General features: G+C 39.4%; 1 protein-coding gene across 7 annotated transcripts in view; it reads left to right on the top strand.

Moving 5' to 3' along the window:
• Window positions 1–22,389, top strand: part of caskin1 (CASK interacting protein 1) — a 97,211-nt gene that overhangs the window by 49,293 nt on the left and 25,529 nt on the right. For 4 of the 7 annotated variants that reach the window (XM_058050164.1, XM_058050165.1, XM_058050163.1 and 1 more), the window contains exons 2-11: window positions 1,454–1,505; window positions 5,625–5,722; window positions 5,813–5,958; window positions 7,882–7,977; window positions 8,092–8,222; window positions 10,879–10,987; window positions 12,831–12,939; window positions 14,701–14,795; window positions 17,859–17,976; window positions 21,397–21,642. In XM_058050164.1, coding sequence (XP_057906147.1) covers window positions 1,454–1,505; window positions 5,625–5,722; window positions 5,813–5,958; window positions 7,882–7,977; window positions 8,092–8,222; window positions 10,879–10,987; window positions 12,831–12,939; window positions 14,701–14,795; window positions 17,859–17,976; window positions 21,397–21,642 — 1,200 coding nt within the window. Of the gene's footprint in view, window positions 1–206; window positions 378–1,453; window positions 1,506–5,624; window positions 5,723–5,812; window positions 5,959–7,881; window positions 7,978–8,091; window positions 8,223–10,878; window positions 10,988–12,830; window positions 12,940–14,700; window positions 14,796–17,858; window positions 17,977–21,396; window positions 21,643–22,389 lie in introns of those variants that run through there. The other 3 variants (XM_058050168.1, XM_058050167.1, XM_058050166.1) reach the window with 2 other exon arrangements.

Raw genomic sequence — 22,389 nt, 5'->3', positions numbered from 1 at the left:
TCAGATACCGAGACTATGAAAAGGGAAGGCTGTGTGTGTGTTTCTTTAACAGGGATGCCAATGTTGTCCAGATGTTATCAGTGATATCCCAAAAATGATGATAACCTAGGGCAGATACATTGATATTTTCTTAAATATTGATATTTGACAACAAAGGGCTGATATATTGATATTTTAAAAAATCGATATTTGCTTTGAGCACAATATCAAAACCAACCATATCGTTGATATCGATATAGACTGTATTTGAGCTGTATCTCCCTCATGCCTGCGAGAAGGCGGGACGAGAGGCGGAGCATAACCCGGAAGCTCCGTAGAAGCTAACAGGCTAATGCGTCTGCGGTGGAAGAACTCGGCAAAGAATAAGCAGTAACTCGGTAATATGGAGGCACTTCCAATCCAGAGCATTAAAAAATTATTTTCACCACCTTAAAACTTGACACAAACTCCAATATGAGGAATGCGTGCGATGTCTGTCACGCTCCTGTTGCGTTCCCCATGAAAGAGAAACCAACCTTTGCTAATACAGTATATGGTCCCCCGTTGCAACAGTGGAAAAAACGTTATAAAAACATGAAAAACAATGGACCGCAATTTTCCAGCGAAATTTTGAAGTCACAACTATTTAGCACAAGCTCTATTCCATTATTATTTCATAAGGTGTTGTTTTTGTCGTACATGGTTTTCACTTCTATGTGTGTATGTGAATCTCTGCATTAAGCAGCCATAAATAGCCTGTTAGGAAATCAATGTTCCTCTCCCAGTGGTGCTTGGAGCCGTCTCTTCCACAATAGAGGGACTGTACCACTTCCTGCAGGGTGGATGCGGGGAGTGTGTGGGTGTATGTGAGCAGAAAACATGTAAAAATTATATATTTTTTTAATTGCAGAATCCAAAAGAGATACACAGATTTAATAATGCTACCCCATCTGCACGTTAAGTGTGGTATTATGTAAAAGTCAGGTCAAATTTATGTGACCTAAGAGCATTTAGAAAAAAACAGGTGAATTTCTAGTTCATCACTAGTGGCATTTAACTGCAAAAATTATATCTAAACACTGTATATACCACATACTGCATACTTTAATGAAACATTGCATTTATTGTTGTTTTTTTTAAACTGCAAATTTGTGTATTATAGTCCACACGAAACAGCAGACAGTTAAATAATCCTCTTAAACTCCTACACTGACATTATCATACCAGAGGAAATGACTGGTGATTCATAACTAATGAAAGCTTACCTTATTATTTGTCTGAGCTTGGGGGAAGTGGAATTAACATCTTGTTTTAGGTCCCTGCTAACAAAGGTAAAAGTGGAAAAAAAACAACCTACATGTTCATGCTGAGTTTATGTGGAGTACAATGATAACAGCCACATCATTTATGACTCTCCCGCATATGCGATGTTTGCAGCAAAGAATAATCGATGGTCCCTTTCAATGTGTTTCAGAGTTGCTCGGGTCTGCAAAGAAAGTGAATGTCAACTTCCAAGATACAGATGGGTGAGTTTCATTCTAAATGTGCCTTGTCCCTTCATCCTTACTATCCTACCAACTGCATTCAGGAGTTGTCGTATCTCTCAACATCACCTCCGCATATTTTCCTCTGGCTGTATTGTCATAGTAGTTTTGCTTCTGTCAGTAGTAGAAATGGGACTGGCGTGGTAAGCCTAAATGCTAAAGTTGCATGTTTATGTACTGTTTGTGTGTGAAAGAGAGGATTAATGTTCGGATATGATGATTTTAGTGCTTATATATGTGCTGTTTATGATGTTGCATGTGAGCAGCCTGTGGTTACGAGCAGATGCAAGCACAGCAGCCCACAGTCGTAGTTTTGGATAATCATTATGGCATGTTTTCTGTTTTCTTCTGTGAATGACGCTGAGACGAGCGCGTCGCGAGGTGTTGTTGTGTTAGTCCGCCAGATAACGACTTTTCCTACAGAAATTTGAGTTTTTTAGTGCTGCAGCAAGCCAAACAAGATGTAATCCTTACCCATGTAAGAAACTACAACACCCACACATTGTGGCTGTGATGTTACACTATTATACTCCACAGTCCACAAAAATATATACTGTAGCACATAATGCTCACATTTGATGGGTTGAGGTACCAAGTCCAGAGTGCCATAAATGCTGCAATGTTTTTTTGTTACATGGGAGCATATTGTTGATCCCTCCAGCAGTTTCACATACTTGGAGAATCTGTGCTGAGGACCAAAGCAGCTGCTCTGATGAATCTGTGGGGCTTTTTTCTCTTTCTTACCCTCGTTGGCTTTATTTTGGTAGTTACAGTTTCGGTTAATCTGTCAGCCTTATGTGAGTGTGCAGAAACAACAAAGGAATAAAATATATTGTTGGGTGCTTGGGCATCTCTGTGTGGTGTAATCATGTTCCCCCACATCCCAAAAACATGCATGTTATGTTAATTGGCAACTCTAAATTGTCCATTGTTGGCTGCACGGTGATCGAGTGGTTAGCGTGCCGACCTCACAGCTAGGAGACCAGGGTTCAATTCCACCCTCGGCCATCTCTGTGTGGAGTTTGCATGTTCCCCCCGTGCATGTGTGGGTTTTCTCCGGGTACTCCGGTTTCCTCCCACATTCCAAAAACATGCTAGGTTAATTGGCAACTCTAAATTGTCCATAGGTATGAATATGTGTGAATGGTTGTTTGTCTATATGTGCCCTGTGATTGGCTGGCGACCAGTCCAGGGTGTACTCCGCCTCTCACCCGAAGACAGCTGGGATAGGCTCCAGCATACCCGCAACCCTAGTGAGGATAAGCTGCCTAGAAAATGGATTGATGAATCCCTTGTTTGTTTGAATCAAGGTTGTGACAGGCCTTTACTGGAACATGTTTTTTTTCACCATTAAATTATTTCAAAATTCAAAATATATGTCATTCAAAGACGTTGTAGTGTTATGTAGGTGTCAGTAATGTTATTATAATGTTCTGTGAGGCATACAATCACTAGGCACAATAATCCCTTATTAAAACCCGGGCTACCGTTGCTGCAGTACCCCACTGCAAGCCGAAACTGGACTCTAAACTCCCTATGTCACTTCCTGTCCACCAACCACTCTGCTCCCCTGGTAAACACATTTATAGCATTAGTCTTATTTATGTCTTAAATGTCTTGTTTGCTTTTACTATGTCAACTCTATTGGGTAATACGAGTTTAAAGGTGACTATAGGGGTGTTATTTCCTGTCTACAGGGCTCTAATGATGTTAAAAATTATATTTACAAGGTCGTGAACAGGTTTTTTGTGTTCTCACTATGCAAATATTCAATTTATGAAATCCAATTTTGTGGAAATTCACTTATCACTGCGATAAATGAGGCATTACTGTACTTCTCCATAACATTTAGATTGTTAAGCTATAAATGACCTACTGTGTCACTTAAATGAGGAGCAGGTGCTGCTTGCAAGAGAATTAAACACAAGTGAGAGCAAAATGTACGCGTAGTTGGATGTAATTAAGTATAAAAGAAAGAGTAAGAGCCACCAAGTAATAAAAAAAAATGGCGCAAGGAAGCTGTTGAAGGACTGGAATACAGAGGAGAGAGGGAGGGAACAAGAGATGAGCCTGGAAGGAGATGGATAGAGAAAGAAAGAGGGGTATAAATATTGCAAGACAGGTTTTACTACTTGGCGAAGGCAAGGACTCCCCTCCCCCTCCCCCATACAAACAACCATTGACACACTAAACAGCAACACACACACACACACACACACTCAGTGTGTTGTTCAGCCTCATACAGCGTTGTGTAATGCATCCCTCCTTAACCCCAGAGGGGAAATTGCGTTACTCATTGTTCAGTGGGACGCTGTACCTGCCGTACTCCAATGGAGGGCAACTACAAGGTCAAAGGATGCTGATGTTCTGCTTGTTGTTTCATTCAAATGTACTCCACCAAATGGACAATGTGCCCACATGCACATACTTACACACATACAACATTCATAAAAATGCTGCTAATAATTGGCACTGTTTTTTTCCTGCTACCTCAGGCATCTGTATTAAGAGGCTATGTCATTTTTGTTGGTGAAGCTGAACTGAAATACTATAGAAATGTGTTATAATGTAGAATGGCAGTAACATATTGAATGTTTAAATTATCAGTGTGCACAGAGTAAGGATGTTGACTTATTGTATTTAGCATGATTAGGGTGGCTAAAATGCTAAGAGTTTGTATTTGCATGCTAGCACTGAGCAAAATACAGGTTCCAATATTGCTGTGGCAGCTTGAAAGTCATTTTATAACCATGCAATGTTGGTCTATTGCAGGGGTCTCAAACTCAATTTACCTGGGGGGCACTGGAGCTAGGGTCTGAGCGAGGCTGGGCCGCATCAGGTTTTCAAAAAAAAACAAAAAAAACGCATTTATTAAAAACAGAAAAATGAATAAACTTTGCTTTGGTTCCAATTTTCTACAAGAAAAGCTCTGATAAAACATTCCACTGTTCTCAAATATCTTACTTTTTATTTTTCTACACAAAATAAGATGAAAAATAAATAAACAAATCAAGAATAAAGAAAATCAATCAGTAATAAATAAATAAATATAATAATAATAATAAAACGGCAAATAATAAAAACTTAAGAAACCACATATAGTTGGTGGGTAGACAAATTATTTTTTTCAGATTAAAATTAACAAAGCATTATTAGAGCCCTGTAGACATGACAAAACACGACTATAGTCACATTTATACTCTATTTACAACATATTGCGCAACTGCAGGGTCTTGAGACACATGCTAACTTGCATGAGAGCTAGCGACCTAAACGGTAGCCTTCAAGTTATTTCCTTTAAAGTTAAATAGCCAAAAACTTACCACTTCCACACGGATAAGGAGGATAACTATTAAAAGTTATTTAACCTTTAACATGAACATTAATCAAACGTAATAATTTTTTCTGGGTACATGATACCATACAGCATCCATATCAAACTTGCGCGGGCCGCACTAACATTAAACAGGGGCCGCAAACTAGTGTCCTGCGGGCCGCGTGTTTGAGACCCCTGGTCTATTGTATTTCAAATTGAAAAAAAAGGCTAGGGTAACAGTTAGCATGTTACCACCTAGCAAGATAGAGCAAAGCACTAAATCAGTTCTATGGTGATTTTGCCATGCAAGGCTGATTAAATTTGCAACAATTTGCATGCTACCACCTAGCAAGCTAGCTATAAGTAGCGCAATTGCCAACACGGTTCTATAGTGTTCTTACCTCATGCCACGTAAATACATGCAATTCAACATGAGTAAAATAGCCCAAATGCTAACATGCTAAAAGTTTGCATGCTATCACATAGCAAGATAGCATTCAGTACAGAAAATGCTACAGTAGTTCTATCGTGATTTTACATTTGTACATACTTGTTTGCAATTTAATATGATAATGGCTAAAGTTTTCTGTCCCTTTGGGGGGAGCATGACAGAAAATAATTGAGAAGCACTGCTGTATTACTACACTGTTGTTGAAGCCACAATGTCAAGGAACACACCCGTAAAGGCTGCTGTCTGTAGGAAATAATGTAAAATGATTCTGAAAAGTGTAAATGCAAGATGTAACATTGTTGTGGTTGTGTATGCATTTGTGTGTCCTCTGTAGATTTTCCCCTCTGCATCATGCAGCCCTCAATGGGAATATGGAACTCATCACGCTGCTGCTTGAGTCACAGGCAGCTGTTGACATCAGAGACCAGAAAGGTGAAATTAAAAGCAAATAAATACAGAACATATATATTTTCATTTTTTAATAGACATGGCTTGTCGTTTATGCTGTTTCTGTGTGCACAGGCATGCGGCCGCTGCACTACGCAGCATGGCAGGGGAAGGCGGAGCCTATGAAAATGCTGCTAAAATCTGGTTCCTCTGTGAATGGACAATCAGATGAAGGACAGATTCCTCTCCACCTCGCAGCACAGCACGGCCATTATGATGTGGTGAGTGGCATCATCGCTTTAAAACATTTATTCTCATGCACAATTACTCCAGCACCTCTATTGAGGCACGCATCAGTCCGTGAGGACCAGGCAGCTCTTTAAATCATGCCAATCATGATCTATGAAAATACTCACCACAAGTGTATCAACCCATAGGCAATTGCAGGAGATCATTACTCAATATAAAAGTCTGACTCATGGTGCCATCTTACAAAATACTCAAAAACTCATCACACAGCAACTTAACACCCAGAAGGTATACCTCGGGAATATATAAAACTTAGGGATGTCGATAATTATCAGCCCGATATCAGTTGATATCGGTAAAAAAAAAATGATATTTAAAAAATGCTGTATACAACACATATGTGTTCATTCCAACACAGGAGATATGTCATGTTACACATATCGGTATTGGAAATTGGGAGTTGGACAATATGGGCATATCGGTTTTTGGCAAAAAAAAGCCAATATCAGACATCCCTAATAAATATGTACAGATAGGAGTTTAAAATGAAAAAAATATGCATTTTTTTGACCAAACCATTACATTGGAGGACAACCAGCATACAAATGCTGCCTCTGTCCACCAGAGGGAGCCTATGCCCAATGCAGTATGGACATTTTTTTTATTAGTACATGTTTGTATATTATAAAGGTATGTTTTGAGTGTTAAGCTGCTGCATGATGAGTTTAGTGTTTTTAGTATAAAGTGTTCTTATTCGGACTGTTTCAGACTGGCATGGTACACAACAACCAATTAGTAGTAGTTCTTAGTCGTAAATTAACCTCACTGCTGTACTGCATTGACTTGGGTTCAAAGTTTAAGAAAATAGTAGCGGTTTACACACTGGAATTTACGGTAGTTTTGATTTTGCTTATGTCCACAGCCGCGTATGTTGACGTCAGTCAGGCATTCAGAGAGGCATTGGTTATGACCCTGATTATAAGAAGTGTGTCAGCCCTTGAAACCAATTTGATATAGAATGTGTAATTCCATCTGTGGTGTCTGTCACATATGCACTGAGGCCTAAAGACAATTTTCCCTATTGACTTGCACTTTGAAAGAACCATTTGTGAACATGTATTTTATTAAGCTCGACCACCTTCCCAGATGTAATTAATTCTCAGTCCGTATTTAAATATTTATACCCGAAAAATGGTGCCGTTTATAAAAACAACTGAAGTCAGCGGTGTTTTCCTAGAGGTAATGAAAGCGCCTCAGAGCGTCCGGACTTCCTGTCAGCGCTTTAATAACAGTACCACATCCTGTACAATTGACTTCCTGCAAGCTGCACTTGGTCATTCATCACTTACATTTTGGCATAATATAGTACAACCTCTATGCTTTCAGCAGTTGAATGTAAAAGAGTTACGGTATAAGCAAAAGTAGTGTAATACAGTACATCCTTGTTTTGCCTTCTCAGACCATTCATGAATATCCAACATGAGTATTTGCGACGCACTTTAGACACTCTGGGCTATGTACATGCTGCTGCAATTTAATCACATCCATACTCACACAATACAAACTTGTTGTTACCCGTGGTGCGACAAAAAATAACACATGCGGAACACACCATGTAACTGCACCACACAGACTATGCAGGTACTGAAATGAACGCTAACACACTAAAATAAAAAACAATACTATTTTATACTAATTTATAACCCGCAAGGCCTCTGCCTCTGACCACTTTCTGTGCTTTACCAATGTTTGGCAAATGAGTTGTGTTTTTTTTTTACCAATACATGGCCAGGTTATGTAGATTATAAGCAATAAATGGTGGATTTCCACACACACAAAAAATATTTATGATCAAAAAGCTGTACTTGGCACTAACATTACTACTACAGGGATAAAAAGTAAATTTGCTTATCATTCCACGTGTAATTAATTCAAATATGTCTTCCTGTCTCCAGTCTGAAATGCTGCTTCAGCACCAGTCCAACCCGTGCATTGTGGATAATGCTGGGAAAACACCTTTGGACCTGGCCTGTGAATTTGGCAGAGTTGGGGTACACATCTTAGCTTTTCAGTAGATACTAAGTAACCGGTAACCGGAAAGAATGTAAAATAATCAGGAAACATGTCTCCTGTGTGTGGGCATGTGTATTTGTTTGCGTGTGCAGGTTGTCCAATTATTACTGTCTAGTAACATGTGTGCTGCTCTGCTGGAGCCCAAGAAAGCAGATACCGCTGATCCCAATGGGACATCGCCTCTGCACTTGGCTGCCAAGAATGGACACATTGACATAATCAGGTATACACACACACACTCGCACACACCCACGTGAATAAAATGATGAAGTAACCACACTGGGGATGATACATATCTCTAGAGACAGTGCACTGGGACTACAATATATCATGCTTGACATTTTACCATTTCATCTGTACGTGTTACAATATTATGATATCACACCTTAGATACTCTTGGTGTTAGGTGTGTTGCCTTTTAGGCACACTTGAAAATTTTATGAGATACAACAGTTGAACAGACAAAGACAAAGGCAAAGTACCAAAATAATGAATAAGGCTAGGAGGTACAGCAAAGGTAAACATGATGGAGGAGGTGAAAACAGGAACAGGCAAGAAAAGGAGAATAATACAAGGAAACATGAAAAAACAGAGATGCAGCGGAATTCATAAAAATAGTTGAAGACATATGAGGGGTGTGCACACTTTGTATATACTGTAATAGATTTAGTGATGTCACTGTTTAATCCACAATTGGTGATGACCTATCCCTTCAGGATGGTAAAATGAACACAGCAGTGTGTGTGTGTGTGTGCAGAGCTCCGTTTGCCTGGTCTAGACCTACCCAGAGAGGTGAAGGAAAGGCTAGGTACACTCAAACGTGATAGAATTGCAAAGAGGGAGAGCGAGAGATATTTAAACCAAGTTATTCACAGAGAGCAACAATCCTATGCTAGCTGATGCAGCAGAGGTGACAATGGTGTACAATTAAGTGAGTATTGTACCATCTTTATGAGCATCATTGAAATGATAATATCCTTATCGTTAACAAGGACCCCACAATAAAGTGGTACATCAAAGGTAGATACAGGAAGGGTATTCAGGATGACCGTAAAAAGACCAAGCAAGATAATGATGCTAGATATCGTGCACTATAGTGACAGTATTGTGATGTGATAGTGTGCACCACATACTGTATGCCTAACGCCTAATGCCTTGTTTGTGCCAGGACTCATTGTAGAGAGCAGCATCTCTGCACCACCAAAATGCTTTGTGATTTGATGACTAAATGGCATACATGCATACATATATCTTATGGTAATGGTAATGGTAATGGTTTTATTTCATTTGAACATGCATCAGATTACAATTGAGTGCATCACATAATCAGTTCACAGTTCCACATGTCCAAAAGGAGTAGGAAGAAGTAAAGCTTACTAAGCAAAGCTTAGTAACTGTTGCATTTGTTCACTTCCTGCTTTCCTAATATAGTTTTAAGTTTTTTATTTAATTTAATTTTTTTTAAATTTTATTTTCATCACGTACCAAAGTACGAGGTGATATGACCATCCAATGACATAATGTGTACCATAGTAAGTGTCAATATAGTGATATATATAGCACATCATGACTGGTTCAAGACTCTTCATCCTTGTATTTAGCAAACATCAACTGCTTGTATTGTTTCTTGAATTGGCTCATCATTGTGCATTGTTTGAGGTCTTTACTCAATCCATTCCATAGTTTGATTCCACATACTGAAATGCTATGGCTTTTTAACGCAGTCCTAGCATAGAAGTGTTTCAAATGTATTTCTTCCCTGAGATCATATTTCTCCTCTCTTGTAGAGAAGTATTGGATGACATTTTTAGGTATTTTTTAGGTATGTAACATTTGTTACATTTGAATACATCATGTTACAATTCAGGCTGCACGGTGATTGAGTGGTTAGCGCGCAGGCCTCACAGCCAGGAGACTCGGGTTCAATTCTCTATGTGGGGTTTACATGTTCTCCCTGTGCATGCGTGGGTTTTCTTCAGGGACTTAATTGGCGACAAATTGTCCATAGGTATGAATGTGAGTGTGAATGGTTGTTTGTCTATATGCGCCCTGTGATTGGCTGGCGACCAGTCCAGGGTGTACCCCGAATCTCGCCCGAAGACAGCTGGGATAGGCTCCAGCACCCCCGTGACCCTCATGAGGATAAGCGGTAGAAAATGAATGAATGAATGTTACAATTCAAAAAGAAGTAGGAAGAACCAAAATTTATTTAATCCTACCCTTTTTCTGTTTCACATCAATTGCTAATCTATGAGTTTGTGCACTGTCTGTATTCAACATGTACCATTTAGCAATTTTGAAATAGAAACCAAATTTACAGTAAATACCATAAGAAATAATAAGGCAGTATCATTTCATGTGTTTCATGTATATCATGTGTTGCAGTAGGATTCGTAGTTGGAGTGTATTGCTCAATTACATAACATTCATGATAAATATATACTATTAATGGTGTGTTGTTGCAAAACATAACATCTTATGGATGTTTAAAAGTTTGAATCTTTCCTAAATAACCCGCAACCTTAGTGAGGATAAAATCGTCTCTGCATCCTGGGGTTGTCTTCAGCAATACCACCATGCCATATTTAGTATTCTATCCCTCTGTTGTTGTTGTTATTACTTCTTAAGGAGAATTGAACTGTGAAATGGACTTGTTAAGAATTCTAAGTACAGTATTTGCTTTTATTTTTATCGTTTCACATTTGCAGTTGGCACGAAGGTAATATACTCAGAGAGGGTATAAAATTATTGTTGACAGATTGCATTCTTGGTTTTGGACTTCCCATGCATGGAGCTTCTGTTCTGTCTATATTTGTGATGCTGTTCTAATCTTCATATCAATTTTTTTTTTCCATTCTCTTCCTCTGCTCCGTGCGCAGATTGTTGATCCAGTCAGGAATCGACATCAACCGACAGACCAAAGCGGGCACGGCTCTGCATGAGGCTGCCCTATGCGGCAAGACCGAGGCTGTGAGACTCCTGTTGGAAGTAAGTGGAACTTTACGGAATTCCGCTTCTACCGTCAAACAGCCTCAAAACTTGCAACCATGTGTCACAAATAGACATTTTGGACGGGTGCCTTCTCTGGGATCAATCATCATGCTGGTCTGTCATCGCACTTGTGGCCCTCGGGTCACAGGCTACATGATTAGTCACTTGACTAGCGAATGACAAACAGCCCAACTATTCATAACAATTCCGATGCCAAATTACGAGCTTTGGATCTCATTCTTCATGGTGACTTCAACATCATCCATTGATGAATATCTTGTCCTCCTCCTCCTCCTTCTTGCTCGACAACAGAAGAGGGAATATTGGGGGGGATTGCAGAGACAGATATTTAGCGTTCCAGTGACTCATAACAGCTTGTCTACCATTTACAGACATTCTTCAGGATGTGACTAGAATTGTTTCAGGACACTAGTGGTAGTAGTAAGGACCAGTGAGAACTTGCTGGAAGATGGAGAAGAAGATCCTGTACAAGGCATTCATGGTTAAATGGAACGGTTTTCATTGCACATACATTAGAGTGGATTCCCGCACGGTCACGAGTCAGCATCCACGGCCACAGCATCAGGAGAATGAGGAGATATTTCAAATTTGTAACCTCACAACTTTAGAAAGTCCATGTAAGGCAACTTTCCATGTGTCCAGCGGTAATACCATTGGGAAAATTGTGTTTTTTTCATGTAAAAAGATTGTGTATCTTAAAGGGAGTAATGGAAAGATTTTTGGTTTTCATGGAGCTAAAGACCTTCACTTTACAGACAGCTGAATACCGGGTTCTCCAATTTTCATCTGTTTACTGTTGATAACCATCAGCATGTAAGAGGTTGAGGGGGTGGGTCTTCATGCAGCTCTGAGCAACAGAGTCGGAGGCTGCAGAATCTGAGCTTGTCGGCCCAGAGGAGAAGATTGTTACTCTGTACATAGCCTGGTATTTATGGAGTATTTTGTTAAAAGAAACATACTCTAGGTTAATTGATGACTCCACAAGGGTGTACCCCACCTCTCGCCCGAAGACAGCTGGGATAGGCTCCAGCACCAGTGCGACCCACCTTGTGAGGATAAGTGGTAGAAAATGAATGTATTTACAATTGTAGTTGATAATTAATTTTCATGTAGCAAAATTCTGTATATTTTTACTTAATTTAGGAAACTTTTTAAACAAATTTAGTCCAAAATTATCTGTGAATGAGGCCCAGTCATCATATTTATCGGTCCACCGTGGTTCATTGTCCAAGTATGTGATGCATATTTCATGTGCATTACCATCCATGAAGGTCTAGCGGTGTTAAAAGGGCACTTTGGGACATATTGCCTGCTCATGAAAGGGTTTGTAAAATCCCGTCATCCCAGCGTGATAAAACTGTGCTCAGCTGCAAAGCGCAAGACTCACAGAGCGAGAGAGAGACAGAGAGAGAGATTATGCAAATGATGCATTTATGATGGTGACATTATTAAAATACAACCCAGTTTATGGAAAAATGGAAAAGAGGAGTGTGTTCCAGCGTGAAAAGTAACATTGCCATTTAGGTGAGATGTTATGATTCTTTGCCCTGTCTTTCGTCTTTTTTTTATTTTTTTTTATTTTGACCTCAAGCTGATTCATCAGATACGAATGTGGTGCTCCTCTCCAGCCTTTGTCTTGTTAGGTCATCATAGTTAAATCACAGCCCAGTGAGTTTAATTAATGAGCTAAGTGCTTTATGGTTTCAAATAACTCTAGTTGTTCTCACGTAATTAACTGCGGGCAAAGTAATAAAACGGATGATGTGTTTCATATTTGACGACTGTTTTGTCTTACTGTGCTTTCCCTTTCGTTGTGCAGAGCGGTATCAATGCCACAGTGAGAAACACTTACAGCCAGACTGCGTTGGACATCGTGTACCAATTCACTGCAACCCAAGCAAGCAGAGAGATTAAGCAGCTGCTTCGAGGTAGGATGGATGGGTGTGGTATTGGATGGATAACAGGATGGGGGACGTTTGGGCAGGTGGACTAGTGGTTGTTTCTTAACGCCAACAGAAAGGCTAATATTTACAAAAACGGCCATAATAGCCATTCGATACTATATTGCGAAAATGTAATTTGCTGTGTTGGGAGTTAAAATAACGCTGTTATTGTTTTACAGTGATGGATAATCTAATTAATTACTATTTCAAACATTACCAACAGTGAAATCTTATGCACTGATATCCACATTTTGCTTCATTCACCATTGTTAACTACATCTGCACAAGAATTTAAATAGGTAATCAGAAAGGGTTGTGGTTGCTCACGTTCAGAAAAACACCGCCCTCTTGTGTTTTTCTAGAAAATTGCAAGTCAGAAGCTCAGCTATTGGCGTTACTCTCATGAAATATCTCTGACTGCCCGCCGCTACCAAGCTAAATCCAAATTTTTTTTTTACATATATGAAGGGTTTCCAAAAAAAGAATGCAGTAATTACAGCTATCCCTCGTTTAACATGTGGATAAAAGTTAATTTCTGCAAAGTCGGATTCCTTAGTTACAAATATTTTTGTTTATGGCCTTCTAAATAACGTTTTTAACATTATTAGAGCGATGTAGTCATGAAATAACACCCCTATAGTCAACACTATAGTTACATTCGTATTTCCCAATATTTTTTAATATATAAAGACATAAATAAGACCCATACATACCCATACAGTATGTGTGACTGTAGATGTGGTTCAGTGGCAAGGACAGGAAATGAGGGATTCAGAGTTGAGTTTTAGCTTAGCATGGGGTACAGCGGCAACAGTCGCTAGTGTTAGAGATTATTGTGTCAGTTGTGAGATCATTAAAAACCTGTTGTTGTGGCACATCAAGTCTGGTGCTTGTGTGTCTCAACAAACAGGAGACCTAGTGACCAGTGTAGAATACTACATATTCACTGTCACAATGTCTTTGACTACATCTTCTATATGGCTTATATTTGTATTTTAGTTCATTTATGCCTGAAAATGCATTTTTTTTAACTAATAGAAACACAAAACTGCATGATTTATTAATACAGCATGTCTAATGTTATTGCGGCCTTGTGTTGGTGTGCAGATTTCATTTTGTACATTGACAGACGCAAGTGTAACTCTTAACACACATAGGCAATTAACAAATTTATTAACTTTGTCTCCTGGGTGCCGTATAAATGATTGCTGATTTTTAATATCTCGCTATATTAATGACGGGAAGCGCCTGAATGTGCGTCCGAGTAAGCTGATGTTGCCTTTTTGGCTTCTAAGTGGTCAATTAATGTTGGAGACCCGGTGAATGTGTTTTTATGTAGGCAGAGACTTTGTTTAAAACCCTGTTGTGTGAAGACACACGTTTTTTTTTTATCCCAGAGGTAGGGAGGTGCAATATTTGTTGTTAAGTGGATTTAACCTTAACTGAAGGATTCTGGATCCCATTTTTACGGCCAGCCTCGCTGAAGTATCCTTACGCGTGTTATTGGTCAACATCAGTGTTTCCCATGGGACAGAAATCTTATCTGTGCTGTTAGGTTTGAAGACGTCGTGTAATTTGCAGACCTCAGACTTGGTGGGGTTTCATTCATTTTCAAGGGTGTTGGTTTTATTTTGTGAAGCCTTACCACAAAAAAAAACATGACGGTTCCTTGACTTAGCCCAATGCAATACTGTGATCTCTTGACTGTGGATAGTTTTACAGCCATGCATGCTTTCTATTTCACAGAGGCGTCAGCTGCTCTTCAAGTTCGGGCTCTGAAGGATTACAGCAACAACTACGACTTAACAAGCCTTAACATCAAAGCTGGAGACGTCATTACGGTAATATACGCACACTCGTACACACACTTGCTTTTTTTAACCCCTCAATTATCACAAGCCACATCAAACAGCAAAGAATACGATACAGTGGAACATGTTGACGTCTCGACGACCTGTTTTAATTCCACCAACTCATCACCTCCTGGTCCAACATGACTACTGTCTCGATTTTAAGGTCCCCTGACTGCCATGGGCCCCAAACAATAGGTAATTACTAATAATAAAAATGACTAATTAATCAGCAAAGCCCTGCTTTATGAAAAAGGAACCATAAAATCACCTTCATGTAGGCAAAACATATTTGAATTAGGTTTTCAAGAGAACATTATCACTAGTGAAACTGCCACTCATCAGTCGATCTTAGCATCCTAATATACAGTAAATAACTACAAAATGAAGTTTCATGATTATCAAATGCCACCATCTTGGCTATTAATTCATGCCGAGGACACTTTCCAGCAACTTGACTCATAAAAACACAGCCCTGAACACAGAACAGCGTAGAAATAGGAATATTCACAATAATAACACACCGACATTGTGTTGTGATGAGTAGTTAATACATTTGACCTAAAACATGCATGCTAGGTTAATTGGCGACTCCAAATTGTCCTCTTCTTCTTCTTTCTTTTTCGGCTTTTCCTTTCAAAGGTCACCACAGCAAATCGATCTCCATCCAACCCTGTCTTCTGCATATGTGTCTACGCTCACTACCCTCATGTCCTCCTTCACTACATCCATAAACCTCCTCTTTGGTCTTCCTCTACGCCTCCTACGCAGCATCCTTCAACCAATATATTCACTATCTCTCCTCTCAGTCTGGCCTCTCTGACTTCATCTCCAAGGCCTCTCATATGTAATGTCTCTCTGATGTACTCGTTCCTGATCCTATCCATCCTGGTCACTCACAATGTGAAACTCTATGAATGTGAGTGTGGTGTGAATGGTTGTATATGTACCCTGTGATTGGCTGGCAACCAGTCCAGGGTGTACCCCACCTCTCGCCCAAAGACAGCTGGGATAGGCTCCAGCATGCCTGCGACCCTGGAGAGGATAAGCGGTATAGAAAATGGATGGATGTTACTATATTACTATATACATACATGAGTTCAGGGGTGTCCAAACTATTTCCATCGAGGGTCTCATACAGAAAATCAGCCACTTTTTACTGTTTATGTTGACGCCAGCTTAGGTCGATGTGAGTTTGACTTAAACGGGTTTCACTGTCCAAGTCTCACAGGCAGACATAAGTAACTTTGAGGTTGTCCCCTATTAAATATGAAATCCTGGCAACGGGTCTAGGACAAACACGTAGTGGCATGCAGAGAGATGGGATCTGGCAGACACAACAGGCCTTGAGTTTTTTTTTCTACCCTTTTGGCAAAGGCTTTACTCCATTTTCAAAGGCTGATGAAATGATTTGCTTGAAAGGTTAGTCATTTAAGCCATGAAAAGATGTCATTTGTCAGCTTAAGTGAACGCGGCATGTGCTGCCAAACATTTTTCATCGGGATTCACACAAACTGCAGCGTAGAATCTCTTTCTTTTAAAGGATGCAGGGCTGCTGGTTGTTACGCTGATTCTAAAGAGACGCACAAAAAAACACATTTATGCTGTCAAATCGAAAGAGCCATTGTTAAGTTTGTTTATCACACTGAATAATTTAAAGGGCTGCATAGACAAGTTATTCTTTGTATATTGAAACAAGCAGGATAAAAGGTATGAATGTAAGTAAACTGCCTTTTTAATTTGCAAATAGAAATGAATGTAAAGAAAACTCATTGTTCTTCATGAGAGTTACATTAACTTTATTAGTTAGTTTATTCCATTCATTCCTTTCTCCCTCGCTTATCCGGATACGGGTTGCAGGAGCAGCAGTCTCAGTCGGGAAGCCCAGACTTCCCGGTCCCCGGCCTCTTCCTCCATCCCCAGGCCTGCTTCCTTGTCTGGAACCAATTAACAGCAATAAACAAGAGATTACTGTCATTTTTTCCTGTGATCATGGCGCCAAAACGCAGCACACCCCTTCACTGTGACACCTTTCCTTACATACCTGCATTTGTGTGGTGTGGTGCAACACAAATCTCTGTAGGTATTGTAATTAGTACCCGCATATAATTATAATGGTCCCTAGAGGGAGCTAAAGGTACTGTTGTATACAAATGTTTGTTTTGAATCACATCCGTTAACACGGTCCCTTTTATAATGCAAAAATTGTAAAAGTTTAAATGAAACACCTATTAAAATGTCTATTTTGACTTTAACACAAGCCAATGTCTCCCTCACGGTGCAACCAAAAATAACACTCAATGTAACCATCAACGTACACAGTGATATACATGCAAAATTATACAGTTTTATACTAATTCATAACCTGCAAGGCATGCTGGGAAGCCCGATTTTGTCTCCTTGAATACAGCCCTCATTTACTACGAAATATATTTAGTGCCTACATCGTAATTTGCTCACTCGACATGAATATTTATGACCATTTGGGGAAGCCAAGCAGTGCCTTCCTCCCTCGGGGTCTGAATTAGCACTTTTGTGCGGTCACAGAATCTTAAAAAGCTCACAATTCACCGAAATCATTTGAATGACTGCTCTCTAAGATTTTTAAGCATTCATTCATTTTCTACCGCTTATCCTCACGAGGGTCGCATGGGGGTGCTGGAGCCTATCCCAGCTGTCTTCGGGCGAGAGTGGGCGGGGTACACCCTGGACTGGTCTCCAGCCAATCACAGGGCACATATAGACAAACAACCATTCACACTCATTCATACCTATGGACAATTTGGAGTCGCCAATTAACCTAGCATGTTTTTAGAATGTGGGAGGAAACCGGAGTACCCGGAGAAAACCCACTCATGCACGGGGGGAACTTGCAAACTCCACATAGAGATGGCCGGGGGTGGAATTGAACTCGGGTCTCCTAGCTGTGAGGCCACTCGGCCGTGCAGCCCCTGATTTTTAAGCTTTCTCTATAAATAAACTACATGCAATTATATATATGATTATATATGACGTTTGTGTGAATGATCTCATGTCAACATGTTTGCCTGCTAGGTACTGGAGCAGCACCCTGATGGACGCTGGAAAGGCTGTATCCATGACAACCGGACAGGAAATGACAGGGTGGGCTACTTCCCTTCGACCATGGTGGAGGTCATCAGCAAGCGAACAGGTGTGTGTGTGCGTGTGTGTTGAGAAATAACTGGTTGAACACACCTCCAGGAAGCGGGTGTTGACGAGAGTTTTAATTTGAAGACAAACAACACATTTCTTCTCGCACACTTTGAGACGACTCATTGGGACCTTCTTTCACACACACTGAAGCCCACCCAGTTGGTTCTGAGTTACTGAGAGAATACATCACTCTTAACAGCTTGATGATGAACGTATCCACATCCTTTATTCATGACTCGTGGCTGACTTTTTACAGCAGGGGTGTCCAAATTCATACAGAGAAACTGAAAGATTTGGAGATCTTCTTTTAAACATTTTGTATTTAATATTTTAAAACCAATCCTATGTAGGTCGACATATGCTCAGCCAAGCAGAGTCTTGGGTAAAGTCATGTTAATTTGTTCATTTAATTGGTTATTTATTATTATTTTGTATTGTTTTTTTTATGTAAAACTCTATAAATATATTTTTGTTAGTAGTTTTGGGTGTCTAGAACAGAACAGATTTACATGATTTATTACGGTAAAATGACATTATATTTTGCACGTTTTGGTCTTTGTTGGACTATTAGGAACAGATTTGGACACCCCTTCTTTACACTCAATAATGGTAGGTTAACCCAAAATGTCAACAGCGTGAATAAGGAGCAATACTCAGAAATCTTCAAATAAATATTATTATTATTATTATTATTATAATTAGCACTACTAGTAGTTTAATTCAAGGTCAGTTCTCATAACTAGTACAGTTATTTTGTGATTAATTGACAAAGTGTATGGTGCTAAAATAGTATAATAGCCTTGTTAAAGCTAACTTAAAGCCTGTAACTAGCAAAATGTCAAACATTTCCTTTAATGAGCTATAATGGAGTATAAGCAAACTGCTAAGGGGGTGTTTTCATGATTTAACAGGTAAGAAAAGAACACATTCTGGTTCAGATCCATCCCATCATCTCACTGCACAGACACAGGCTGGTGTCAGTTTTTAAATGTGTTTATCTGTCAACTTGGTAGTTCTGTTTGTCGAGTATTATGTCCTCTTGTCTCAGTCCATCTGTGTGTTATTGTCTTGTCTCTGTGTGTGACATCACCACGGCCTCCCCTTTGTCAGCATCTGTCTCACCTTACTCACTTAGTACACCTGTACTCATGGTTTTGTTCCTATTGAATCTGACATACTGTACAGTGTAAAACCACTGGGCTGCTCACACTCTGCTGACACACCTAACCCTTGTCAGAACATACTGTATGCCAAGTGTGTGCTCTTTCTTGCTCATGTTTTTGCCATCTTTTAATTATTCTTCCTTCCATCTGTCCCAGCTCACTCTGACACGTCATGTTATTCATGTAGATGGATGTTTCTGTCAATTCAGGGAGATAATTACAACATCAACTAGACACTCAGCTTCTTACAATACAAAATATATCAAGACATTCTGACACTGAAAAGAATGGATGCACCCATTAAAAATGCATAAAATCCCCATAATATAGTCATTAAAGATATTTTAAATTCTATTTTACACATTAAGAAACAAGAAAAGCAGATTTACACCAAAATAATAATCCTACATTGTTTGGATGAGTTTTTATTTTTTATTTATTTTATTTTTCTTCTGACCATTTTTTGTGGAGTTATATGCACAGAAGACCCTATCTTGCAATGTTAAAGAATCCTTTAAAAAATCCCTTTTATCCGGATCACCACCAAAATATAATCAGTTCTCTCATATCCCATTTCTGACAATTCCTGAAAATTTCATCCAAATCCATATGGAACTTTTCAAGTTATTTTCAACACAGACAAACAGATCCATGCCGGCAAAACATAACGTCTGTGCTTTACGTTTGGTTGGCTGTGGTAACAATTACCGACTTACAGTCTAGAGTATTACAAAACATGTCTAAGCATCTTCCTGCTAGACAATGTTGACTTTATTGACTTGTGAGAAAGCACCCTCTGCTGGATATCTCCATCAATCCACTTTCTAGTACCGTTACCATAAAAAGCAGAGATAACGGACTGTGAGCATGTGAGTGTGTGCTCTAAACCTAAACACCGCTAAACCTAAACCTAAACCTAAACCTGCACCTGTTTAGATGAACAAAAAGCTCATAGACTCTATTGGCAAGAATTTGTAACCATGTCATCAATACAACTGACAATTATGTTATAGTAAAGCCCTGCAGGCGCAACTTGACAGTCAGGGCAGCTGTGGCTACAGATGTAGTTTACCACCACCAGTGTCACTGAGGAGTGAATGAAGAATGGGTTCACTTTGGTTGCCCTGAAAAGCACTATAAAATCGAATTCTAATTATTAGATTCAGCCCAGGCCCTCCCCTTTTCTCTTTAATTGCCATTGTTCACTCGCGACACAATCCAGGTTGAAGACCTGAATATGCCTCACACACTTATTTAAACTATAAAATGTATAGGTACTCACCACTAATGAGTGATAATATAAGAGTTGTAATTGGAGACACAGCAGGTTGGACTGCTGAAAAAAAAAGTACAAAAAGTGAACTTTTGACGGAAAAACATGTAAACAGTAAAGCCTAAAGACATAAGGCTTGCCAACAGTGGTACATGTACGCTGTACATTTGACCTATATCATCACATTTTCATAAATTATTACCCATTTATGGCCAATGAGACGAGATGAGCCTATTTACAGATTTTTTAAAAAAATGGCCAAATTCAGCAAATTTGCAGGGCCGTGAATACTGAATCGCATATGTGCGGTAACCCAGTGTACATCTCAGTCTTTAAGAATAATAGCTTTGCATTGATACCCTAATATCATGCACACACCACACTCACATAGCACAACTAGAGTCACATGCACCACCTTTTCACTATTGCTGTTTGCTCGCTCGCACACTGATTCCATGGTCGTAAATTAAACTAAGGTCATTCTTCGGCTACCATTAACAAGTACTTCCATTTAATGAGCAATTAATGACATTCAGATGATCTTTCACGGAACACTGTTCAAAGTAGAGAAGTTGCAACTAAAGTGAAAGTGAAAGCCCTGCATATTTTCATAATTTGATGCAAAACATGCCGTAATGGGTCAGCGTTCTCTGTATCGCTTGGTTGGGTCAGATGATTCACAGTCTTACTAAGAAAAAGCATCGAAAGGTTGCTCCTGATTACTCAGTGCATTATTCTCACTTTCATAGTCCGTTTCATCACAGCTGTGCCCACATTTGTTTGTTCCTCCTCGTCTCATGTGACTCCATAACATCCCTCCTCTTTGTTTAATTTGTAACTTCAGCCTTCTGTGTTTTTAATTTTTCTTTCCCCCCCTCCCCCTTTCTTATGTTTCTTATGTCTCTTTTTTGTCGTTTGTTACGTGGCGGTGGTTCACTGTTGGCTGGTTGTGTGTGTGTGTCGTCACGGTGCGTGTATCTAGGTTTGGCCAGCACAGTCATTTGCACTCAACAGTTTCAAAAGATACCGCTGGTTGCCCCGGCGACGGTTGCCCCTGCCAACGTGGTAGTCAACGGCAACGACACCACGTTCCATCAGATCCATATCCTGCCTCCACCGCCTCCTCCTCCACCACATTCCCATCAGCCACTGCTTCCACTTTTCACTTCCTTTGGCTATAACAGGTCGCCCGTGACAACCCCACAGGGAGACACCCCCACTGCCCCAGGTACACGCCCCCTTTTCACTATTATGATTATGATTATTATTATTATTATTAAAACCTCAAGGGATGCTTTCTGCTGTTTTTATTTATGTATCGCTTGTCTCAAAGTGGATTGGCTATGGAAGATTCCCATTTGTATTATCTCTAAGAAGGCATCCTTTAAAGTTTTCTATTATATGTCCTTATTTATGTAAATCTATGTGTTTTTCATACTGACTTGCTTTTGTTTTTCTGTTGAAGCTGTTGTCATTTTCCCATTAATTAAACCTGCATTACTTTACCCAATATTATTACATATATATTTTATTATTATATTATATTGATTTTGCTATTATTATCATTACCTTTAGGATGCAAAAGTCGTGCAAAACAAGATTTAACCATAAAGATTTATTTTACCTTTGATTTTAATTTTTAGGTTGTCTTATATTTTGATTAATATGGTGTTATTGTAACCATAGCAAAGAAAACCACTATAATTTAAATGCACCTGAAATATATATTTTTACGTTCGTAAAAGTGGCTGAATTTGTAATATTGTTATTCTGGTCATTTTTACTTTAAAGGGGACCTATTATGCTCATTTTTTGGCTCTATGGATTGAGTTGTGGAGTTCTATAGAGCAGCTACACATGATAACCAGCACACAAAGCTTTCTAGTTCTTCCAGAATCTACACCTATTCAGCTGTATTTCTTTGGATTTTGTGCTTCACGCAGCCCGCCTTCAGGCACGCCCACTCCGTTGTGGT

The sequence above is a fragment of the Doryrhamphus excisus genome, chromosome 15 (assembly GCF_030265055.1).
Source record: "Doryrhamphus excisus isolate RoL2022-K1 chromosome 15, RoL_Dexc_1.0, whole genome shotgun sequence".
In the NCBI taxonomy this organism is placed as follows: Eukaryota; Metazoa; Chordata; class Actinopteri; order Syngnathiformes; family Syngnathidae; genus Doryrhamphus; species Doryrhamphus excisus.
The sequence above is the reverse complement of the archived record's forward strand: the minus strand, read 5'-3'. Positions and strand labels throughout refer to the sequence as shown.